At 32.7% G+C, this 20,502-nt stretch overlaps 2 protein-coding genes and 1 non-coding gene across 3 annotated transcripts; 2 read left to right on the top strand and 1 right to left on the bottom strand.

The window, feature by feature from the left end:
* Nucleotides 1-451: 451 nt before the first annotated feature.
* Nucleotides 452-4,583, bottom strand: LOC113847579 (GDSL esterase/lipase At5g55050). The gene is made up of 5 exons (XM_027476772.1): nt 4,194-4,583; nt 3,265-3,404; nt 2,560-2,793; nt 1,926-2,172; nt 452-888 (listed from the first exon to the last, which is right to left on the bottom strand). Exons 1-5 carry the CDS (start codon nt 4,444-4,446, stop codon nt 668-670), a joined length of 1,095 nt encoding a protein of 364 aa, XP_027332573.1. The 5' UTR covers nt 4,447-4,583; the 3' UTR covers nt 452-667.
* Nucleotides 2,834-2,906, top strand: TRNAF-GAA. The gene has a single exon. It is a non-coding gene; the product is annotated as a tRNA-Phe (tRNA).
* A 4,412-nt stretch (nt 4,584-8,995) lies between the features above and the next one.
* On the top strand, nt 8,996-15,269 carry LOC113874897. Its single transcript, XM_027513154.1, has 9 exons — nt 8,996-9,634; nt 10,106-10,151; nt 10,288-10,366; nt 10,485-10,530; nt 10,617-10,715; nt 12,121-12,189; nt 12,284-12,617; nt 12,746-12,891; nt 12,979-15,269. Exons 1-9 carry the CDS (start codon nt 9,227-9,229, stop codon nt 14,371-14,373), a joined length of 2,622 nt encoding a protein of 873 aa, XP_027368955.1. The 5' UTR covers nt 8,996-9,226; the 3' UTR covers nt 14,374-15,269.
* Nucleotides 15,270-20,502: the final 5,233 nt, after the last annotated feature.

Genomic DNA, 20,502 nt, shown 5'->3' with positions numbered 1-20,502 from the left:
AATGCCAAAGTAACTCAATCATAGTACGTAACAGTTAGAAAATTTTAACAGTTCTTAACGAGGAATATTAAGAGCTCGTTAGTTTTTCCACTTCCTTGTAGTGACATGATTTTCCTGGAAAATTCAATTGGTAGGATTATTTGTTGCACGATTCCTGGGGCACGTTGGTGGGAAGACAGAGTTTCAGCTTATGCACAGACGGAGCGTAATATGTTTCCAGCTGTTTCTTTTTTCTTCCCCCTTCTTTCGGTTGATTCAGACCTTGAAGCAGTTGAAACTTGGATTCTTTTGGTCACCTGATCAATATAAATTATCACTACTTGAACATTTATAGTATATATTTATGTCCATAATTTATACGGTCGAATAAATGGTCATGTCTTATTTCTTTTACATTGTTTAAACTAACATCCATCTTACAGGAATGCATCTTATCGATACACCTTCATCCCATGCTACGCCGCTCTCAATATCATCCACTTTTAAGTCAAATAATACGTGGCTAACCAGTGATCATTCCAAATGAGGCCTACTTTGGGAATTCTATTATGCAATGGATGTAGTTCTATTTTTTATTCTTATTGTAAACGCAACCACAATTTGCGTTTGATAATAACGATTTAGATTATAAAAAATGTCATTGGAAGGGACAAAGTAATCGCCAACTTCAGGCAGCTATTAGCTGTCTCATACTAATGGGAGACGTGTAACTTGAAGGACCATCGAAAATTCTATCTGCAAATATACGATACGCTGCCTCCGTAGGATGGTATTGATCCCAGAAGATGTGTCCCTGTCTATTAGGACAAAGGTTTGACACTATCAGACAGGGAGCCCTGGCATTCAACTCGCCCAATCCACAACAAGCATCTTTCACATCTGTAAATCCTGAAAGGGATTTAAAGTCATTTTAGAATGCAATTTCATAAAAGCAAAACTTCAAAAAGAGGAAAAGATAAGTTAAACAAGATAATTACGCAGACGATTTACAATTTCAAAAATACTGTTATTTATTTTCTAAAATTAACTACACTTCAAGCAATATATTTTTAGAATAAAAAAATATCAAATCAATAGTTATGACTAGTGATAAATAAAATTCTGCTAAAGAATTTTTTATTACATTTGTAAATTTATTATAGTCACTAAATGTTGATAATAAGTGTTTTAAGGGTTAAGAAATTAAAAGATATAAATTATTTGATAAAAAAATACAATCTTCAACGCATTGAAAATATATAATAAAATGTTTTTATTTAAAATTTTTTTAACTTGTTAGTAACTGATTAGTCAATCATCAAGAAAGTTATTATATAGAACAAGTGACATGTATAATATATTATTACATTCTGCCCACGTCGTGCATGTCCTGATATTTAGGCTATTTTATGTTGAATATTTTATAAGTATTTTAAATTTTTAATGGGAATAAATGTCATATTGATCAGGTGAAAGCAATAAAACGATTTTTTTTAATTAAAAAAATATTTTATCCAATGTTTGCGGGAGATCAGTTTTGATTTAGTACAATTAATCTTATCTTTTCTCTTTTCCTTATTTTTGGTGATTGATGTTTAATCGTAATTTTTTTATCCACATGGTTTATTTAGTTTTTCTGCACTATTAAAAAACCACTCCACGCATCTCTTTGAAATTGGTTAGCTTACGCACTCTCTTCTTATTCTTACCCATTTTTATATATCTTCTCATGCATGTCTTTCTTCCTTGTCATCTTTCTTTGCAAAATTGATTAACAAATTTCTATTCTATTTTGTTTAGAAGAGCTTGTCACATTATAAGTGATTTTCAAATTCTTAAATATTTATCTCAAAATAATGTCAGACTACCTATTTCCTCCTAATTTTTCCAAGATTTATAATGTAAAAAGGAGATATAGGGAGAGAGATAAACGATAATATATATACCATAGGAAGCTGGACTTCGAATGAGGTCGTTCATGGCAGCGTAAGTGTCAAAGTAGGAGTAGATTATGCCTCCATTCTCAGATTGCCATTCCTTCAACATGGATTGAAGGCCTTCATTATATTTAACCGACCAGTAATTAGCTTCTACAACACATTCCGTTTTGTTCTTCACCCTGAATGCAGGGCAGCATCCAAGTGCCCCAACGCCTGCAATCTCAAATTTACGAGCACCGTGATCGTATAAGCGCTGCACCAAAAAATGACATTAGAGTTTATCCTCTAAGCACAATAGAATATATAATTAGTAGTTACTTACTAAAAGGCTACATGCAAATGCAAAGAGGGTACAGATACATGTACATGCAAAATTATTAAGTCAACGGTTACATTTTTTTCAGTAATACTAATGAGTTCCATTATTTGTATCACTAAAATTAACCTGACAGTGTATGTAACATTATATATGATTATTTCTATTTTTTATATATACCTTTTATCTTTTATTTTAATATTCAAGCGTTCTATAATTAAATCACACTTACACAATTAGACATATTTAGATGTCCTATTTGATGGTTCAAAATATATTTCCTAATACGAATAAGTGATCTGTCAATGCCATGTTATGTGTTACCTGTAGTTGCACTTTTAGTGAGAAAGCCATGGAATCCACGTATTGCTGTGGGGTGTTTTTCTTACGAAGATCCGATGAATCAAAGTATCCAAAGAGATCGTTGCTTCCAATCACCACAACAAAAATTGATTTTGACAAATGCTTCTGCAGAGAAGCTCCTCCTACTTCTCGTGCCATTTCTTCATGCACAATTGAATAGTAGTCCACTTGTTTTGTCAATGGTATTGATTGTTTCTAAAAACAAATAAAAACAGTTATTTTAAAATAACACAAAGCGGGGATAGCTCAGTTGGGAGAGCGTCAGACTGAAGATCTGAAGGTCGCGTGTTCGATCCACGCTCACCGCAAAATTCTCCTTTTCAGTTTTTATTAAGCTATAAGTTTAATGGGCCATAATTAATTAATTAATTAATATCCATGCTTATTTACTTTGTGCAGTTAATGTGCCTAATTCTAAACAAAGGGAACTCTGTCACCATCTAAATTAAAGGGTGTCCACATCCTTCAAAGATGGATCCAAATCACCCATCCATTTTTCTTGAGGCCCCACTTTTGGTCCATCTTGGATCAGATTCCCAGAATCCTATTTGAGCTATATGCACAAACAGGACTAATAAATGAAAGTGGACCCAAAAAAAATGTTTAAAAAAAGAAAGAAAAAGTAGTAGGGAAATGAAAAAAAGGAAACTTCATTTGCTCACTTACATATCGTTCGTCTGTACCATCAAATATTCCAGCACCTGCAGAGGCAAAGCTAACACCATCCATGAAGGATGCGTTGTTTTTGTTGGCCTTTGATACTAAGGAGAGGTAAGGTGGCGAAGTTGCCAAACCCAATTTCTCAGCTGCAAGCCACCCAATCATTCTATTATCAATATGTGTCTCCATACTTTACTACTATATATGCCACTCAATATATTTTAAACATACTTAGATTTATGTTTGAATTTGTGTGGAGTTATTGATTATAATTTTGTTTATAATTTTTTAACATGTTTTTAAACATGCACTTTTGCTCCTGTATTACTACTGTTCTATTGTTGCTTTTCTTCATAACCATACAGTTTAACTTTATAAAAGTCATTTTTATAAACTTCATATAAAAGTTTTTCTTAAGTTTGTGCACTAAACCATCTACGTCTGAATCCCATGTTAGTGTCTTTTTTATGCTTTTTCTGGTGTCACTTCACATGTTAGTGTTCTTTTTCTATGCTTTTAGGGTGTCGGTCCATCAACCATATATATATACGAGTTTCTTACAGAAGAAGAACTGCAGAAAATAAATCTGGCTTACGGTAGTGCCCAAAAATATTTAACCAATTATAAATTAGAGATTTAGTTTGTTAATCATACACTAATTATTGATGAGAAGATTTACGTATAAACATATGGCGAGATAGCGACCAGAAAAAATATAAATACACACACACAAACAAGAAAGAGAAATAAATTGAAAAAAAAAATGAGACTGTATATAAAATAAAAGTGTAAAGCACCGACGCATATATGATTTTGAAATTTTCATAACAAGATATTGTCATTTTCAAAGGTAACATATATGTAATCATACAATATATTAACACGTGATTGTATGAAATGCTTGATCAAAAGTCAATTGAATTTGAATCACTTACCTATAAAATCCGCGGCATTCTTGCCGTTGGTAAATCTCCCAGTTGGTTTGTGGGTAGGAAAATCAATGCCATAGTAAGGATGATTTGCCTTTGCAATGGAAAGAATCAAGTAATTGTTGTTGCCCACATCTACAAGTGAGTCTCCAAACACGTAAACTGCTGGAACCATTTGAGCCTTTGAAGAACCAAAGCTGAAGATGAAGGCAAAGATAATTAAGATCAAAGAACACCGCACGAACGCTGTGTTACCCATCTTGGTTTTGGTTTAGGGTGTGTGGTGGTAGATGTACAACTGTGGGATTGATATTTAAAGATATCCCAAAGCTTAATGAATGAATGGTATACACGTCTTCGTGTGAAAAGAAATTTGATTGAATTCTAGCTAGTGAGAGATAGTGGAGCAAAGAGTATTTTCTAGATACTCAACCCACTTAGATTGATATTTATTTAATTGTTAATGGTATGTTAAAGTTGTCATTGTCAAAAGTAATTAAAATTCTTAATTTGTTGCTTTGGTTTTTGCCTCAAAGTTAAGCCTGTTTTTGGTAATCCAACTTGGCAACTCTAACTCTAATATTTTGTAACTTTTATAATCTGATGTTGCTGTTAAATGAACCTTCGAAGGTACTAAATCATCCATGCATCACGTGACAGCCTATATCTAATTCAATGGCCAAAAGTGAACAACTAGAGAACTTCGAAAACATTTACTATATTACTTAAGAATATCTTCTGTTCTTTATGATTTAATTTAATAGATGGGTTGTGAATCAGAGGCAGCCACATGAAAATAAGCAGTATCCAACACGTGAGAACATTTTTTAGCACAAAGTAAAAGGTTTTATTATTTCTATGTTGTATATAAATAATACTCCGACTTTAAAGCTTTAATAGCCAGGTCAAACCCTCATGTTCATATAGTGTATGTGGCACACTTTTAAAGAAGCAATCCACTTTAAATTTTGAGTATAAAAGCTACGATGAAAATATTGGATAAGAATTTCAATTTTTTAAGAAATAGCACCTCCTCACACTATGGAAGTCAGCTAGCAATATGCTTAACCCCACTGTGTCCAATCTGGCATCCATATATATATATATATATTGGTATATTTCTGATTCGCATTCATGATTCATTGCACCCTCACCGTCCCATATTCATCCCACTTCCACGTTATTGTTCTGTTCCTATTCTATCAATTCTAAGTAAACAAGCAAAATAAAATTCTTTTGGTTTGAATCGTCTTTATGGGGCATTTTATACAGAGACGCTGAAGAAAGTAATCTGAACCCAAATCTTTCAAGTCATAATGTTTTGTTGTAAAGCCTAAAAAATTTAGTTTTACTGTCCTTCGATTTTGTAAGTTTAGACATAAAAATATGTTGCTTATCTAATTGTGATCAGTTCATGCGTGTTGGCTTGCATAACCAGGTTAAATGAACTCGTGAATTTACAATTTTTAAAGGGTTAGATAGTTTTTTAAAGATAAAATATTTTTGTATTATACTCAAAATTATATTTTTAAAAAATAAATAGTCTCAGCTTATTTTTTAATTCAATTAAAAGGGTTAAAAAAACACAAACAAAAAACATTGAGTTTGAGAAAAGGATAGTGCAACCCATCACTATCATCTACAACCCCAAGAGATCATGACTAGCCAGCCATTGCTGAGGGTGACTCAACCCAGGTTTCTTTTATTTCAAGTTTTCAACGTGGCACACAGTGAACTATTTCTCATTTTGAAAGATAACATTTACATAAAAAATTCATTTAAATTATTGAAGATCGGAGAAACATGTAACAATTGTTTGATTTGCAAAACAGCATTGAAGTTGATGTGGTTAGTGCATCACTGCTTGTCAGCATCATGCAGCCATTGTTGGTGTCTTCCCATTGCCTCGCCATCTCAAAATGCCGACACACTAATTATAAGAACAATGGATCAGTGGGTAACCTCCGAGACACCGAACAACTATTTATTGCCCACTTTCCTTCTCTTTATTTTTCTCACTATTACTCTCTCTGTTGCATATATAATTCAAGTCAATTTTATTTTAATATTATAATTATAACTAATAAAATAAATGTATATATATATATATATACCTTATTAATCTAATAAAAAATATTTATAATTAAATTTTAAAAAATATAGTCCCTTTCAATTTTCTAACTTCACTTATTTTGCTTGAAAAGATATATATAACTGAAAATATAATATGATGATTGATGCAAGGCTAATTATCACAATTAATTATTTGCACTTAAAAAGTGATTGTTATGATTCTTTTAGATTTTTGAATCTTAAGACACACACATCGGCTGTGAATCAATGATTATACTTGCCTAATGCACATGTATGAGCAGTGATGATGGGTCAGCAAAACGACACTGAAGCTATGGAAGAACTCACCATGATCATAATAAATTAAAGCTTTCCCTTCAAATACTATCTCAAAGTTTGTCAGCCACCTGTTTACTTGCTCCGAATTTTGATTACCTTCAACTTTGTTCTAAATATGTATTATTAAAAGAAATAAATGACTGATTCATTAAAATATATATTATATATATTATAAATTTTATTATTGATATTTATTGGAGAATTTGATATATATTATTTCGTTATTCCTTAATAAATACATATACTGCAGAACATTTTTTATATATACTATTTTTTAAAAATACATAAATAAAAATATAAATAAACTTTCACTTGCATTAAAATTCAAAACATTCATATAATAAGAAGTAAAATATTATTGTTTTATAAGAAAAATTATAATTTAGGACGCATTGAGATTTGAGTTGTCTTATTTACATCTTAAATATTAAAAAATTTAATATGTGCAAAATAATCATAGAGAAATGATACACAAAATAACTCATATGTATGTATTAGTTCATGAATTTTTAATTATTTACAACTTTTTTGAAAATATTCAAAGACTAAATTATTCATAATGCAAGTTTTAAAGTGTTATTTTATATTTTTATAGGAATAGTTTTAGAAATAAATTAAAGAATAACTTATTTTGCATATATTAAAAATATTAAAACTAAAAATACATTCCTTTAAGGTTAAGAGACTAATTCGTACATGACTCAAAAGTTAGGATGTTAATCACACTTTTATTATATATATATATATATATATATATATTAAATTTAATATAGTTTATTAAATTTAATTATTAAATATAATTTTAATCATATACTTTTTTTTAACATTTAACCTTTCCTAAAAAAGTCAAGAAAATAATTAAATTTTTAATTTTTATACAAAATATTATTTATTTTTATTATACTTTTATTTATTATATTAATGAATATTTCATTTGTTTATATTTTTTTACCAATTAAATATTAATTATTAAGAATAAAACTATAAAAAATATTAATTATTCATTAATTTTATAAAATACTAAAAATAAATAATTAAATAATATAAATTATAAAATATTAAAAACATTATAAAACATTTATTACACCTCTATATTTTTATAAAATAAATAATTTTTTTACTAATGAAAAATTGTTAGTAGTGCTTTTTATTGCTTAAACTTAGCCTAAATATTAACATATATTTAATGTGTTTAAACAATAAAAATTTATATATAATAAAAAATTATTAAAAAATATATAACTTAATAGATTAATCATATTAAAATTTATATGTATTTTTATTACATATCCTTGAATCTTCAATTAAAAAGTAATGAATTAATTAACTAATGATGTGGGACCCACTATCTTGTGGGGCCCGTGTGAACCTGAAATTCAGAATGTTAATTGTTGGGTGAGTTACAAGAGTTTCCTTTAATGCACCGGGGAATGGGTTCCCAATCTCAATCAATTTTCCTGTGTGGCCCACCCCACACCACCATCGTCAACTTCGTGGGACCCACAAGCTAACATCAATCACCACCGTCCATTCCTTCAGGCCTTTTTTTTCATCGCAAGTGTCACACACCAATTTTGAAATGACCAATTTCTCCTTCACTTAGCTCGCTATGCATGTGGACTGGATTTTACCAACATTGAATCATGGCCGTCCCTCTCAAAGATGGAAGAAATTCAACCGCACGATCTTGTTGCGCCTCCACAGCACTATTTCAAACTTCACTAATTTATTTGTATTATTAATATTTTGATATTTATATGAGAAAAAAAGAGTGAAAGCTTTGAGACAAAAAGAACAGAAAAAAATAGGGTAGGAGTCTATGACCAAAAGAATGTGTCCAGTTGAGCAAAGAGAATCAGCAATTTGATACAAACCCCTTTCCAAAGGTTGCAAAGTACTGTGAAACTTAAAAACTTGTGTCAAATCATTAATCCATGGAATTAATTAATTAATTAATTAAAGTCTTTTCAATGGATTGAAGAGAATATGAGATATTCATTAAGACAATGTACTATTAAATCCTTGACGGAAAGAGTTAAGTCAATTAATAGATGCAAATGTTGAACAAATAAGTAATTTGATTCAATTAACTTAATCATCACAAGATAGATTCACTAATCCATCATCACTTCCCTTTAAATTTCTCCATCGCAATAACTTAATCTACATATTTTACACGCGCCGGATATGAGAGTGGCTGAAACACGGGAAATTGAAAAAGCGAGAAAGTGACGAAAGGTACGGGCAGCAGGCAAAGGGACACGCAAGGGGGGTTCCGGGCAACGGGCAGCAGAAGACGCCGTCATTCCCAGGCAGTGACGCCGTTTCACGCGCACAGACTTAAAAAAGGAAAAAAGAAAAATGTCTATTTATTTATTATTTTCGCATTAGAAAACAAAAGAAAGGGAAGCAGTGACAATTGCACACTCAAAGTAACACACCCACACCCACCCACCCTCATCCGAACCTGAGCTCCGGGTCTTGCCAACCAGGCTCGGACCTCACTGAGCCTCTCGAAAAAAGCCAAGGCACCCTCGAAAATAATGGAACCCAAAGCAAAGCAAGAGAGAGAAAGTGAAACAGGGTTTTAGAGAGAGAGAGGGGATAGAGAGAGAAAACAACGATAGATGGGTCAGATCGTGAGGAGGAAGAAGAAGGGACGTCCATCCAAGGCAGATCTAGCTCGCCGCTCCGGCGATTCTCCGGCGACGGCGCAATCTGACCTCCGACGGAGCCGCCGCCGCCGAAATGTGAGGTACAACATAGACTACGACGACTACCTGGACGAGGAAGACGAGGATGAAGAGGAGGATGAGAGGAGGCGCGAGAAAAAAAAGCTGAAGCTCGTTGTGAAGCTGAACAACAACGAAGAGGAAGACGAGGACGAAGAGGACTCCGCGCCGAGTCGCAGAGGCTCGCGTGGTTCACACGCGCGGGAGGAGGAGAAAGCAAAGGAGGGGGAAGACGATGAAGACGAAGAAGAAGGAGAAGAGGAAGAAGAAGAAGGGAATGAGGATGCAGAGGAGCATGAAGAGGTAACAATTGAGAATGGAGAAAGTGTGTGTGTATAGTAAGAGAAAGAGTGTGTCCACCTCAGCTCAAATCACTCAGATTTTTTTGGTTTGGGGTGATACCAATTGGTCCATAATTCAATTATCTTCACTCTCTGTGTGTGTGTGTGTGTGTGTTTTGTTTCTCTCTCTAGGTCTTTCTCTCTCTCTCTGTCTGTGTCGGGATTTTGGGAGAGATAACTAACGGGTCAACTGTCAAAAACTAACACACATGCAGACTCTCTCTGATTACGCTTCCATTTTATGGGACTCTCTTCTTTCTCTCTCTGTTACTATGTGTCTATAACTATAACCTACGACGCATTGTTGTCTGTCTCTGTCCCTGTCCCTGTCTCAATCGCACTCATTTTTTTCTTCTTATACAAACGCAGTCTTTGCCCTTTTTGTGGTTATTAATTGTGTGCGCTTCTTGGGGGTTGTGGTTTCTTCTGACAGGTAAAGGCCAGAAAAGTGGATTCCAAAGGGCTCCACTCTGTTTCAGGTTTGTGTGTGTGATTTGTTGTTTTTATTTTTTCTTTTTAATTTAATATAACGTGTTGGATACTGAAAGGGGTGCGCCAGTGGAGTTTCTGTTACTGCATCGTCCTGAGTTTCTCAATTGGTTTTTGCTTTGTTAGGAACTCCATCAAAGCTTCCACCTGGGATTCCGTTGCCCGACAAGAGGACCCTGGAATTGATCCTTGACAAGCTTCAGAAGTAAGCCTTCTTCATATGGTCTTTTTGGCTTTGAGTTGGGGACTGGTGAATGACTTTGCATGGCATCTTCAACTTAATTTATTGCGTGGTGATGCCTTGTGTTTTGGTGAATTGGCAGGAAGGACACTTATGGTGTGTATGCAGAGCCGGTTGATCCAGAAGAGGTGTGTGGATTTTTCTTCCTGTGAGTTGTTAATCTTGCTTTTCGAAGGCAATCTGAATTGAGAGTTCAAATTATGTTTGGATGCAGCTTCCTGATTATCACGATGTGATTGAGCATCCGATGGACTTCTCCACAGTGAGGAAGAAGTTGGCAAATGGATCTTATCATACCTTGGAACAATTTGAGGTGTGTAAACATGTCACCTGTTCTTGGTAGAGGTCGGGGTTTTCTGAGATTTTGTTTGTTTTTACAATGAGTTAGCAATAGGCTGCTACATGCTGTGTTAGCATGAGGTGAAATATTTAGTATGGTTAACGTGTCAGTATAATCGTGTGTCAGGGTTTTACTCGTGCTGACAATGGGATGCTACGGGCTGTAGCAATTTGCGTTTTTATTTTTTTTTATAAATATTCGCGGTGAACATTTGTAGGTGTATGCTGTTAATGGGCATCATATGTATTTTAGTGAGAGTTATAGCTGTGATTTTTATTTACCCTGAAGGAGTATGTTTTTTAATCTAACAAGATTGGGTTATGGCTAAAAGACATTGACATAGAAGGTGGAAGAATTTTTCTGGTTTTCTGTCTGATTGTAACTTGTCTATTTTGACATCGATGATTGATAGTCTTCTTAACTTGGTGGTAATATTGCTGTTTAGCTCCTGGGGACATAGAGCCCTAAAATTTTATCCTCATCGTGTGATCTTCTTAAATTAACTAATGTTCACCCCAGACACTTGCATACTAAAAATGATGTCTAATGTCACATAATAACGCTAAATTTATCTATTTATTATCTTTGTTATTAATGACCATGGATTTTAGGTTTAAGTGATCTGAAGTCTTTAAGTCCTATGTTGTTTCTGGCATCCTACTATTTGTGAATTTTATTCAGGTACTATTTGTGAAAAGATGTGCTAGACTTATCTTTGAAGCCAAATCTTGATTTTCTTGGAAAGGAAAGGCAATTCCTGTATGATATACCATATAATCTATGGTGTGACCTCAAATCTTCACTCTTTCAATTAGATGTAAAAAAAAATATGAATTTAAAAGTTTACCCTGAAAAAATAATTTATGCATGATGAGGCTATGGAGGACTATAATTTAATTGATGTTAATAGGCAGTGAGGGAATATATCATGGCACTAGGTATCTGTTGTTTACAACTCTCAGGCGGACCCTCTTGGATGAAAACAGGATGTGGGAGAAGAAAATGATATTTGTAACTTATGGATGTTCAACAAATGCAAGAAATGAGCTTGTATCTTTACCAAGGATCCCTTTATTACATAAGAATACTGAGTTTTGTTTTCTCTATCATTGGAACTAATGGGGGTGAGCCTTGGTGCAACAATAAGATTCAAATCTTGGAAACTGCCTCTTTACTTGCTGGGACAAGGCTGCATACATTTACCTCCCTAGATCCCATTAGGAGGGAGCCTTGTACCCTGGGCTGGCCCTTTTTTTTTGTCCAAACCAATTTTACACTACACATAGTATATTCTCTTTTAGATTGAGTGATATTTTGATAGACAAATAAATGGTTTTACTGTATTACATTGAATCTTGAATGCAATTGTTATATGCAGAGTGATGTATTTTTGATTTGCTCAAATGCAATGCAATACAATGCAGCGGAGACTATATACCACAAACAGGTATTAAGCTGTATGCTTTCCCTTGTTTCCCTTGAAAAATATGGCAACTAACATTTTGTTGTGCTTACTTTATGATCCCTATAATTTGTTACAGGCAAGATCAATACAAGAACTGGCAAGGAAAAAGTTTGAGAAGTTGAGGATTGATTTTGAACGTTCTCAGAGTGAGCTGAAGTCTGAACAAAAAACAAGATCTAATCCCTTGGTTAAGAAGCTAGCAAAGAAGCCACTGGGTCACACTTCACAGGAACCTGTTGGCTCTGATTTCTCCTCGGGTGCAACTCTTGCTACTATTGGAGATGTACTGCCAACCTCCCATCCAATGCAAGGTGTCATCTGTGAAAGGCCTGGCAACATTGATGGCCTTACGGAGGGGAATGCTTTCTTGATGGATGCAAATCAAGAGAAAGCAGAAGACTATTTATCTGGTATGACCAAAGAGATCAAGCTCTCCTCTTGTTTTGTGCCTTCATTGTTCAATTTTGCTTACTCTCAAAGTAGGATATCACTGCCATCATCTAGCTATTCTCTTTTGAATGTTACTTTATTGTTTCAGGGAAGGGTATGCTCTCCAAGCTGGGAAGGAAATCATCTGTGCAAGACATTGAACGTCGTGCAACTTATAATATGTCTAATCTACCAATTACTAGATCTGATTCCATATTTTCAACATTTGAGAGTGAAATTAAGCAACTAGTCACTGTATGTATCAGAAGAAGTGAATTCTAATCGTTTAATAGCTTAGCTTTCTTATCTCTTAAAGCATTATTGTTGTATGTTTTGGCACAGGTTGGACTACAAGCTGAGTATTCCTATGCTAGGAGTTTGGCTCGTTTTGCTGCAACTCTAGGACCTACTGCTTGGAAAATTGCTTCCCGGAGGATTCAGCAAGCACTGCCACCTGGCTGTAAATTTGGTCGTGGTTGGGTTGGAGAATATGAACCGCTTCCAACCCCTGTATTGATGCTTGATAATCGTGTCCAGAAACAACAACCTAATATGGTGACTAAGTTGCAGCCTACTACTGAATCAATAAAGGTTGACAAAAATTTAAAGAATATGGAATCCACCATGGAACCTGTTAATGGACCAATTTTTGAGGGAAAACAGCCTTCAGTTTCTCCTTGTAGTGGGATTACGTCAGAAGGAAGGTCATCTTTTTTTGGTTCTGCTGGACCAAGACCCAATGCTCATATCAATCTCTTTTATCAGCAATCCAATGCCCAAACCAGGAACCTCAGTAAATCTGAGAATAAGGGTTTGAAGCAGGTGGAGTTGAACTCTCCACCCTCGGGTGATCAGAATAATGCCAGTCTAGTTGCAAAGCTTACAAGCAATACTCCGGCAGCAGTGTCTAAGCCCAGAGAGATGGCACCCAATAACATGAATATTTTACCATCTATCCCTTTCAAGCAGCCAGATGCTAATGGAGTTGTTAGTGGAGAGTTGCCTAATGGGAAAGTAAGGAATGCTAGTTTAAATAGACGGATGACTGGTCCATCATCTGAAAATACATCAAATCAGACAGGCAGAGCAGCTCCCTTTGTTGCCCATGGGCAAGAGCAGAATCTTAATGACCCAGTTCAGTTGATGAGGATGTTAGCCGAAAAGGCACAAAAGCAACAGACTACCAGTTCATCCAATCATTCCCCTGCTGACACACCACCAGTGACACCATCAGGACGGAGAGAAGACTCAAGCAATGCTTCCGCAGCAGCTGCCCGTGCGTGGATGTCGGTAGGAGCAGCAGGTTTTAAACAAGGACCTGATAATTCTAGTTCACCCAAGAACCAGATTTCTGCAGATTCCTTGTACAACCCAGCGCGAGAGTTCCATCAACATATTTCACGAGTTAGGGGAGAGTTTTCTTCTGGTGGAATGCCTTTCCAGTCTGAGAAGAACAATTTTCCATTTCAGGCTCTTGTACCCCAACCTATTCACCCAGTTGGCGTTTCACAATTTCCAAACCGACCTATGGTTTTCTCACAAGTGGCAGCTTCTGACTTATCAAGATTTCAAATGCTGCCTTGGCGTGGTATCCGTCCTCAGAGTCAACCAAGACAGAAACAGGAAACACTTCCTCCCGACTTGAATATCGGTTTCCAGTCTCCTGGGTCGCCTGCAAAACAATCTTCTGGGGTGCTGGTTGACTCTCAGCAACCAGACCTGGCATTGCAGCTATGACATGGAATTGTGATTCTGGTGTGTGGATATTTCCACAAGAAATGGCTAATTATGGAATTTTGGCTCCTGTTGTCGGATGTCAATTTTGATCGAAAAGCCTTTTTAGATAACGAGGAAAAGGCTACCATTTTGCTACTTTTGGAAGAGATGAAATGACTAGCATGTGCTTGGGAAGATTGTTAACCCTCGGATGCTTATACTGTGGAACTTATGGTTTTCTTAAGTAGGATTTGGCACAAGGTAAATCCAGATGAGTTTGGTCATGTTCAGAAGATTTGGGTGGATTTGGCATAAAATAACTTCACGACTTTCCATCTTTTCCAGATGAGAATTGCTTTGTTACTGCAGCATGTCCGTGTTCCATCCTGGAGTTGAAACCATGTAAAATATTTACAAGTCGATTATGATCAATCATTGCTTAGATTTTTCAATTAGCAAGCCAAAAGTCATGTTATGATGCCTTGTACATTCCTCACAAATGGTTGAAATTCAGTTGCTCAGATATTGATTTTATTGGATGATTACTTGTTTATCTGAATTTGATGGAAGGGCATCATTTCTTATAGTTCTTAATGCTGCTATTGTTCCGTACATGAGATTTATTTGTCACTAATGCAAAACCACAAAATTGCTTTTCCTTGTTTTACCCGGTTGGGCTGCTTCAACATTTTTGGATAAATACCGTACACACCTTGGAGCTTGTCTTAATGTGTTTGTCCGTTCTGAGTTCACACAAAATTATATAAAGTGGTTTGTGTTGACAAAAATAAAAAGAAAAAGAAAAAAGTGACTTGTGATTGAGTGTTTGGAACAGTGTTATATTCTGAGCATATCAGCATATCTTTTATGCAAAAGCTACTTTTGGTGGCGTTAATGTAATGCAAAACTAAATATACGTTAAATGAGTGTTTTTATTCACATTAAGATATTGGTATATGTCAATTTAACGAAAAAAATTATAATTAATAATACTAAACGTACACTAAAACATTGTTTTTGGCTTATTTATTTGTGATGAGCTAAATTTAACGTTTGAGTACTTATTTAAAAATATGAATTTGAGTTTAATTTATTTAATTATTTTAATAGATTTATCATTAGACGGTTTATAATTTTATTAATTTAATATTTATCACAAATTTTATATTAGAAAAAATAGCAATATAATTGTTTTGAATTAAAAATTATTTTAAACTAGAAGTTTAATTTTTTTATGATGGAGATAATAAAATTTCCTCAAAGGTTGATACTTACTTATTTTAAAAACGGTTCTTGAAGTAAAATCTTAATTTTGCGAGTAGCCTAATTGATAAAATTACCATTCTTTAATGTATCAGCCAAATATCTTAATTTTAGAAAATTTGACTTTAGTTTATATAAATAATTAAGAATAATTTCAAACTTAAACTCATTTATTTAATATAAGATACAAGTTTGATCAAATATTTAATTTTTTTTAATAATCCATGAATTAATTGACTTAGTTACCCTCTATTATGATATATATATATATATATATATATATATATATATAAAATTCTTTTCACCAATTTTAGGTTTCACAGTAAATAAAATACATAATAATTTAAGATGTAGTCCCATATTACATATAACCCAAGAAATATGATGGCTTTGTATACCATGATTGTAGTCTAATTACTCATAATTTCTTTCATGATTTTCATTATCTACATAAATTAGCAATTTTATATCAAAGATATCATTAAATTATTTTCTTTAAAAATTTAATTTATAATAAGTTTTTCTTTATAAAGGCATACAAGTTTACTTTTAAATTAGTTAATAAACGAACAATAATGCAATATCAAATAATAATAATAATAATAATAATAATAATAAAATATGATCTGTTATGTCTAAATAACTTTTTAAGTGACTTAGATGTCTATTTTTTTCAATTCGATAAAGTTAATATATAAAATAAATAAGTATAGCTTTACATGAACTTCCCAAACCCTAGTCACATCCCTAAAATGTACCTTTCGGCATTGCCCTGCTTTCATACTCTTCTCTTTTTTGGGGGGGCATTAATGCCGTAAATGGCTTTAGGGTAAAATTTTTGGAACTACTTGAATAATAGCTTCGCCAAAATGGCTTTATGTTGAGCAATGATGAGACAGTTTATAGGGACATTGAATCAGCTGAAATTACATGATATTCTTACTTCCAAATTTTCAAGGCCTTGCAACTAAAATGTATCAAATTGACTTGGACTAGGCTAACAATTTTTCATTCAGCTTTGCTTTTGGATCTAGAAACGTTTATTGGTTGCTCCTAAAGAATATGTATTTCCAAAAACTCATAATTTCATGTTACAAAATTCTAAAATGGTTACCAAAATGACTTGGTCTGAGTAGAAGGAATGAATCACTTAAAAACTTGATCTCTTTGTCTGATCTTTAGATCTCAGTGTTTAGTTAAAAACATTATGGAGATGTGCCATCACTTTAACGCCATATCTATGATACTAATTGAAAGATTATTCTTTCACTAATCAAAGAAAATATTTTTGGAAAAATATTTACAAAGTTTAATTACCTAGTAGCATTTGTTCTTTCATTCATCACTTTATGATATTTCATGATTACCTTACACTATATGATTATTAAAATTGGGGGGCATTTAAGCAAGCTAATTCTTGCTAGTTTCAAAATATGCTTCTCTCCAGTTTTGCATTATTCAAATGCTTGCAACATCGTCTCAAAATTATCAAGTGAATATATTCTATTCCTCAGATGTTTCCCTCATAAACAAAGGAAGCATTTACGTAACATAAAACTCTAAACCATGGCCCCCTTTTTTCACGAGGGATGATAACCATCAGAAGCAAAAACATTCAAGATGTGCGTGTCAACATTTATAGCTTTGCTTGACTATACGATCTTTTTCTTTTGGGCCATAGGCACTTGGCTCTTCTGATCAATCCAAAAGGTAAGAAACGCAGCATAAATAGTAAAGAAAATTATGTAAATACGTCATCTGTATGAATAATAACTCACTCATTCATATTTTAAAAATCATGTAAATATTAAGTCCATTAAATAAAAAATAGGTTGCAAAATAAGAGAATAGATTATTATGTGTAAACATAAATAATCATCACAACTGATAGTTCAAGTGATATCAAATCATGAGTTCAGCATTCACTATATATATCAATTTAGATTAGAAAGTCTGTAACAAATGTTTTAGCAGTTATTGACCATGTGTATAGACATTTTCTTACCTTGGTCAAGTTACGACATTTGAATACTAGATTAACCTGTTTAGAGTTTATGTATGGGAATGGAATAAGCTACCACTGTTGTAGCCTCAGGCTCTCCTAGAATAATTAAATTTCCATCTTTAACAATCACAACACTATACACATGCTAATACAATTATATATAAATGGAACAAAGCAGGGTCACGAATTAACCAATATGCAACACCCAGAAACCTGTTGATGGAATCATGAGCCTCTCCATTCACAAGAGTAGATCACTATGTATTATGAGACCACTTCGAAGAAAAACGGGCAAATGAAATTCGAAGGCTTTGCTTTGGCTTCTTGCTGGTGGATGCTTTTTTCCCAAGATTTTCCTTCGGCTTTCTCAGAACACAAACATTACCATCGCATATGTATCTTTTGGTTTCTGATGAGGACTCAGAGAAGCATCCACAGATGTTTGATAGATACAAAGCCATTGAGAACAATTAATGAGATATGCAATGCAATTATATATATATATATAGCTCTCAAACGAATGTTATAATATATATATATATATATATATATATATAGCTGTGGGCATATAACTAAGGGGTGGTCAATGTTGGTTGGGCGGCTCAAAGCCTATGAAAAAACTGAGTTTCTTAATTTGTTTATCAATTTAGGGCCACAGAGAAAGTTCACATTGGTCAAATGGTTTATTAGTATCAAAACATGTAGGATTGATTGGTTATTTTTTTTTCATGTGTTCACACATCTCTTAAGTTTTGCTTTCTAGAACCATTTTTCAATTAATTAAAATTTTCCCACCATTTATTTTATCAATAATAATATTCTCACATACTCTTTTTTTATATATTTAATTTTTTTATTTATCTCTCTTTTTTGTTTGTCATATGTTTTTTTTTTTCTTTTTTTCCTATTTCTATTTCACACCATCATCATATGAAATGTGAAAATATCATGATTCTCATTTTATCGTATATATTCATATATTATAATACGGTTGGTAAGAAACTGTCCAAGTTCGAATGATGACAAAGTTGTACCAAACTAATCTATTATTAGATAAAAATTTCGTGAGTCTTTTTACTAAACAAAAAAATGTAAGATATGTTTTAACAACAAATACAAAAATCTAAATCCGTTAAATAAAATATTTTGGTTAAAAAAAAGCTCAAATTTGATAGATGATTTATGTATAAAGACAGTTTAACAAAATAATATTTTAAGTGACTTTTAGAAGTTAGTTTGTTTCAGAAGGGTGATGTTTCAATTTCTTATTATTTGTTATTCTTATATATATTATTAAAAATCAATAAATTTAAAAGTAAAGAGAGTTCAGTGGGGGGGTTGTATTGGACATTGTTATTAAATATTTTGTTATATGCTCGCACCCAAATTTCGATAAGAGAAAATTTTATCTAATTAAAAATATATTATACAGAGTCAAACTTCTGTAATAGAAAAATAGTTAAAATTTGAAAAAGAAATGACAAATATTTGCAATTGTAATGCTGACTAATCTTGCCTGGGTCAAAACAGATGGGTATAATGGGAACAATAAAAACAAATCAACTAGCTATTTAGTCATATCACACGTATACATGAAGCTTCAATATCGTCACAATTTACTTCAAAATCAAAATCTAATACTAAAATTTCAAGTCTAGGAGCTGATCTTTTAGACATCGCTCAAGACCATCTAATACGATTATAAAGAAAAGAAAGAGAAAGTAATATAGATGTGATGACTAATGTTAATAAAAATGAAAAATATATAATTATATGTGAAAATTAAGATGCAAGAAACATTTATCTTAAATTATTTAACTTTTGATACAGGAACATCTAATTGCATGTTTACTTGACAAAAAAAAATTGCAGTGTTTTAAATGCTTCAGCGTAATTTGAATCGGTGCATGGACTAATTGTATAATAATAATAATAACAACAATGATTTTTTAAATTTATACAAAATCATGTATGGTAACTTTTTTATAAAAAAAATAGTAAAATTATGCCTTGAATTTTATAATTTTTAAGAAAAACTTGTCATATATAACTTTTTATGATGTGCAGAATTATAAATGTTAGAAAAATTGTAATAATAATAATAGAGTTGTACGATGAAAATTTATTCTTTGAAGATTTTAAATCAAATGTTGAATAATGTAGATATATATTAAATGCCTTGGAAGCATATTATTTACCTTCCATACATATTTAGTTAAATACACATGATTATAAACTTTCTCCCACGTGATAATAAAAAAAAGACTGAAATTCAAATAATGTATTTGCAAGTGCATTTGATTGTATACTTCAGTTGAGAGTTAAAAGAATACAAATAAAAAATGAGCATATGTAGGTTTTCAAACACAATCGAAAATTAAAAGTTTGAAATATAATACACTTAATTGCGATTCTTATTTAAGACTTTAGGGACAAAAGCAGAGGGACTTCTACTTTATATGGTTGACTTAGAAGTACAGATTTATATTTTTATTTGACATTATCCTATATTGCCCAATAAAGAAAATTAGAAGTATTTATTTACTTGCCTTCTATTTCTATTACAGATTACTCATCTCCCTTTATTTTGATGTGTTATTGCCTTGATTCATGGCCCTCTCTCTTTTCAGCTTCTCCATTTACAAAACTTCCCTTCTTTGCATTGCAAAATTGAAAAAAGTAGCCGTTAAGATTTTCTCTATCAGAAATTAGCATGAGTATCTACAATACAAATACTCTTCTCTTGGCAAATAGGACATCAAAATTTATGGAAGATCTCCACCTACTCAACAAGAGAAAAAATATAGCAAAGAAGAAATCTCTTTTGGGTGCCAAATATCTTCTTTGGATTTGTTTTCTCTTGTTTAAAAGGGTTTGATATC

The sequence above is a fragment of the Abrus precatorius genome, unplaced genomic scaffold, assembly GCF_003935025.1.
Source record: "Abrus precatorius isolate BTA unplaced genomic scaffold, Abrus_2018 Scaffold8, whole genome shotgun sequence".
Taxonomy (NCBI): Eukaryota; Viridiplantae; Streptophyta; class Magnoliopsida; order Fabales; family Fabaceae; genus Abrus; species Abrus precatorius.
Note: the sequence above shows the minus strand (reverse complement) of the source record. Positions and strands in the feature narration are given on the sequence as shown.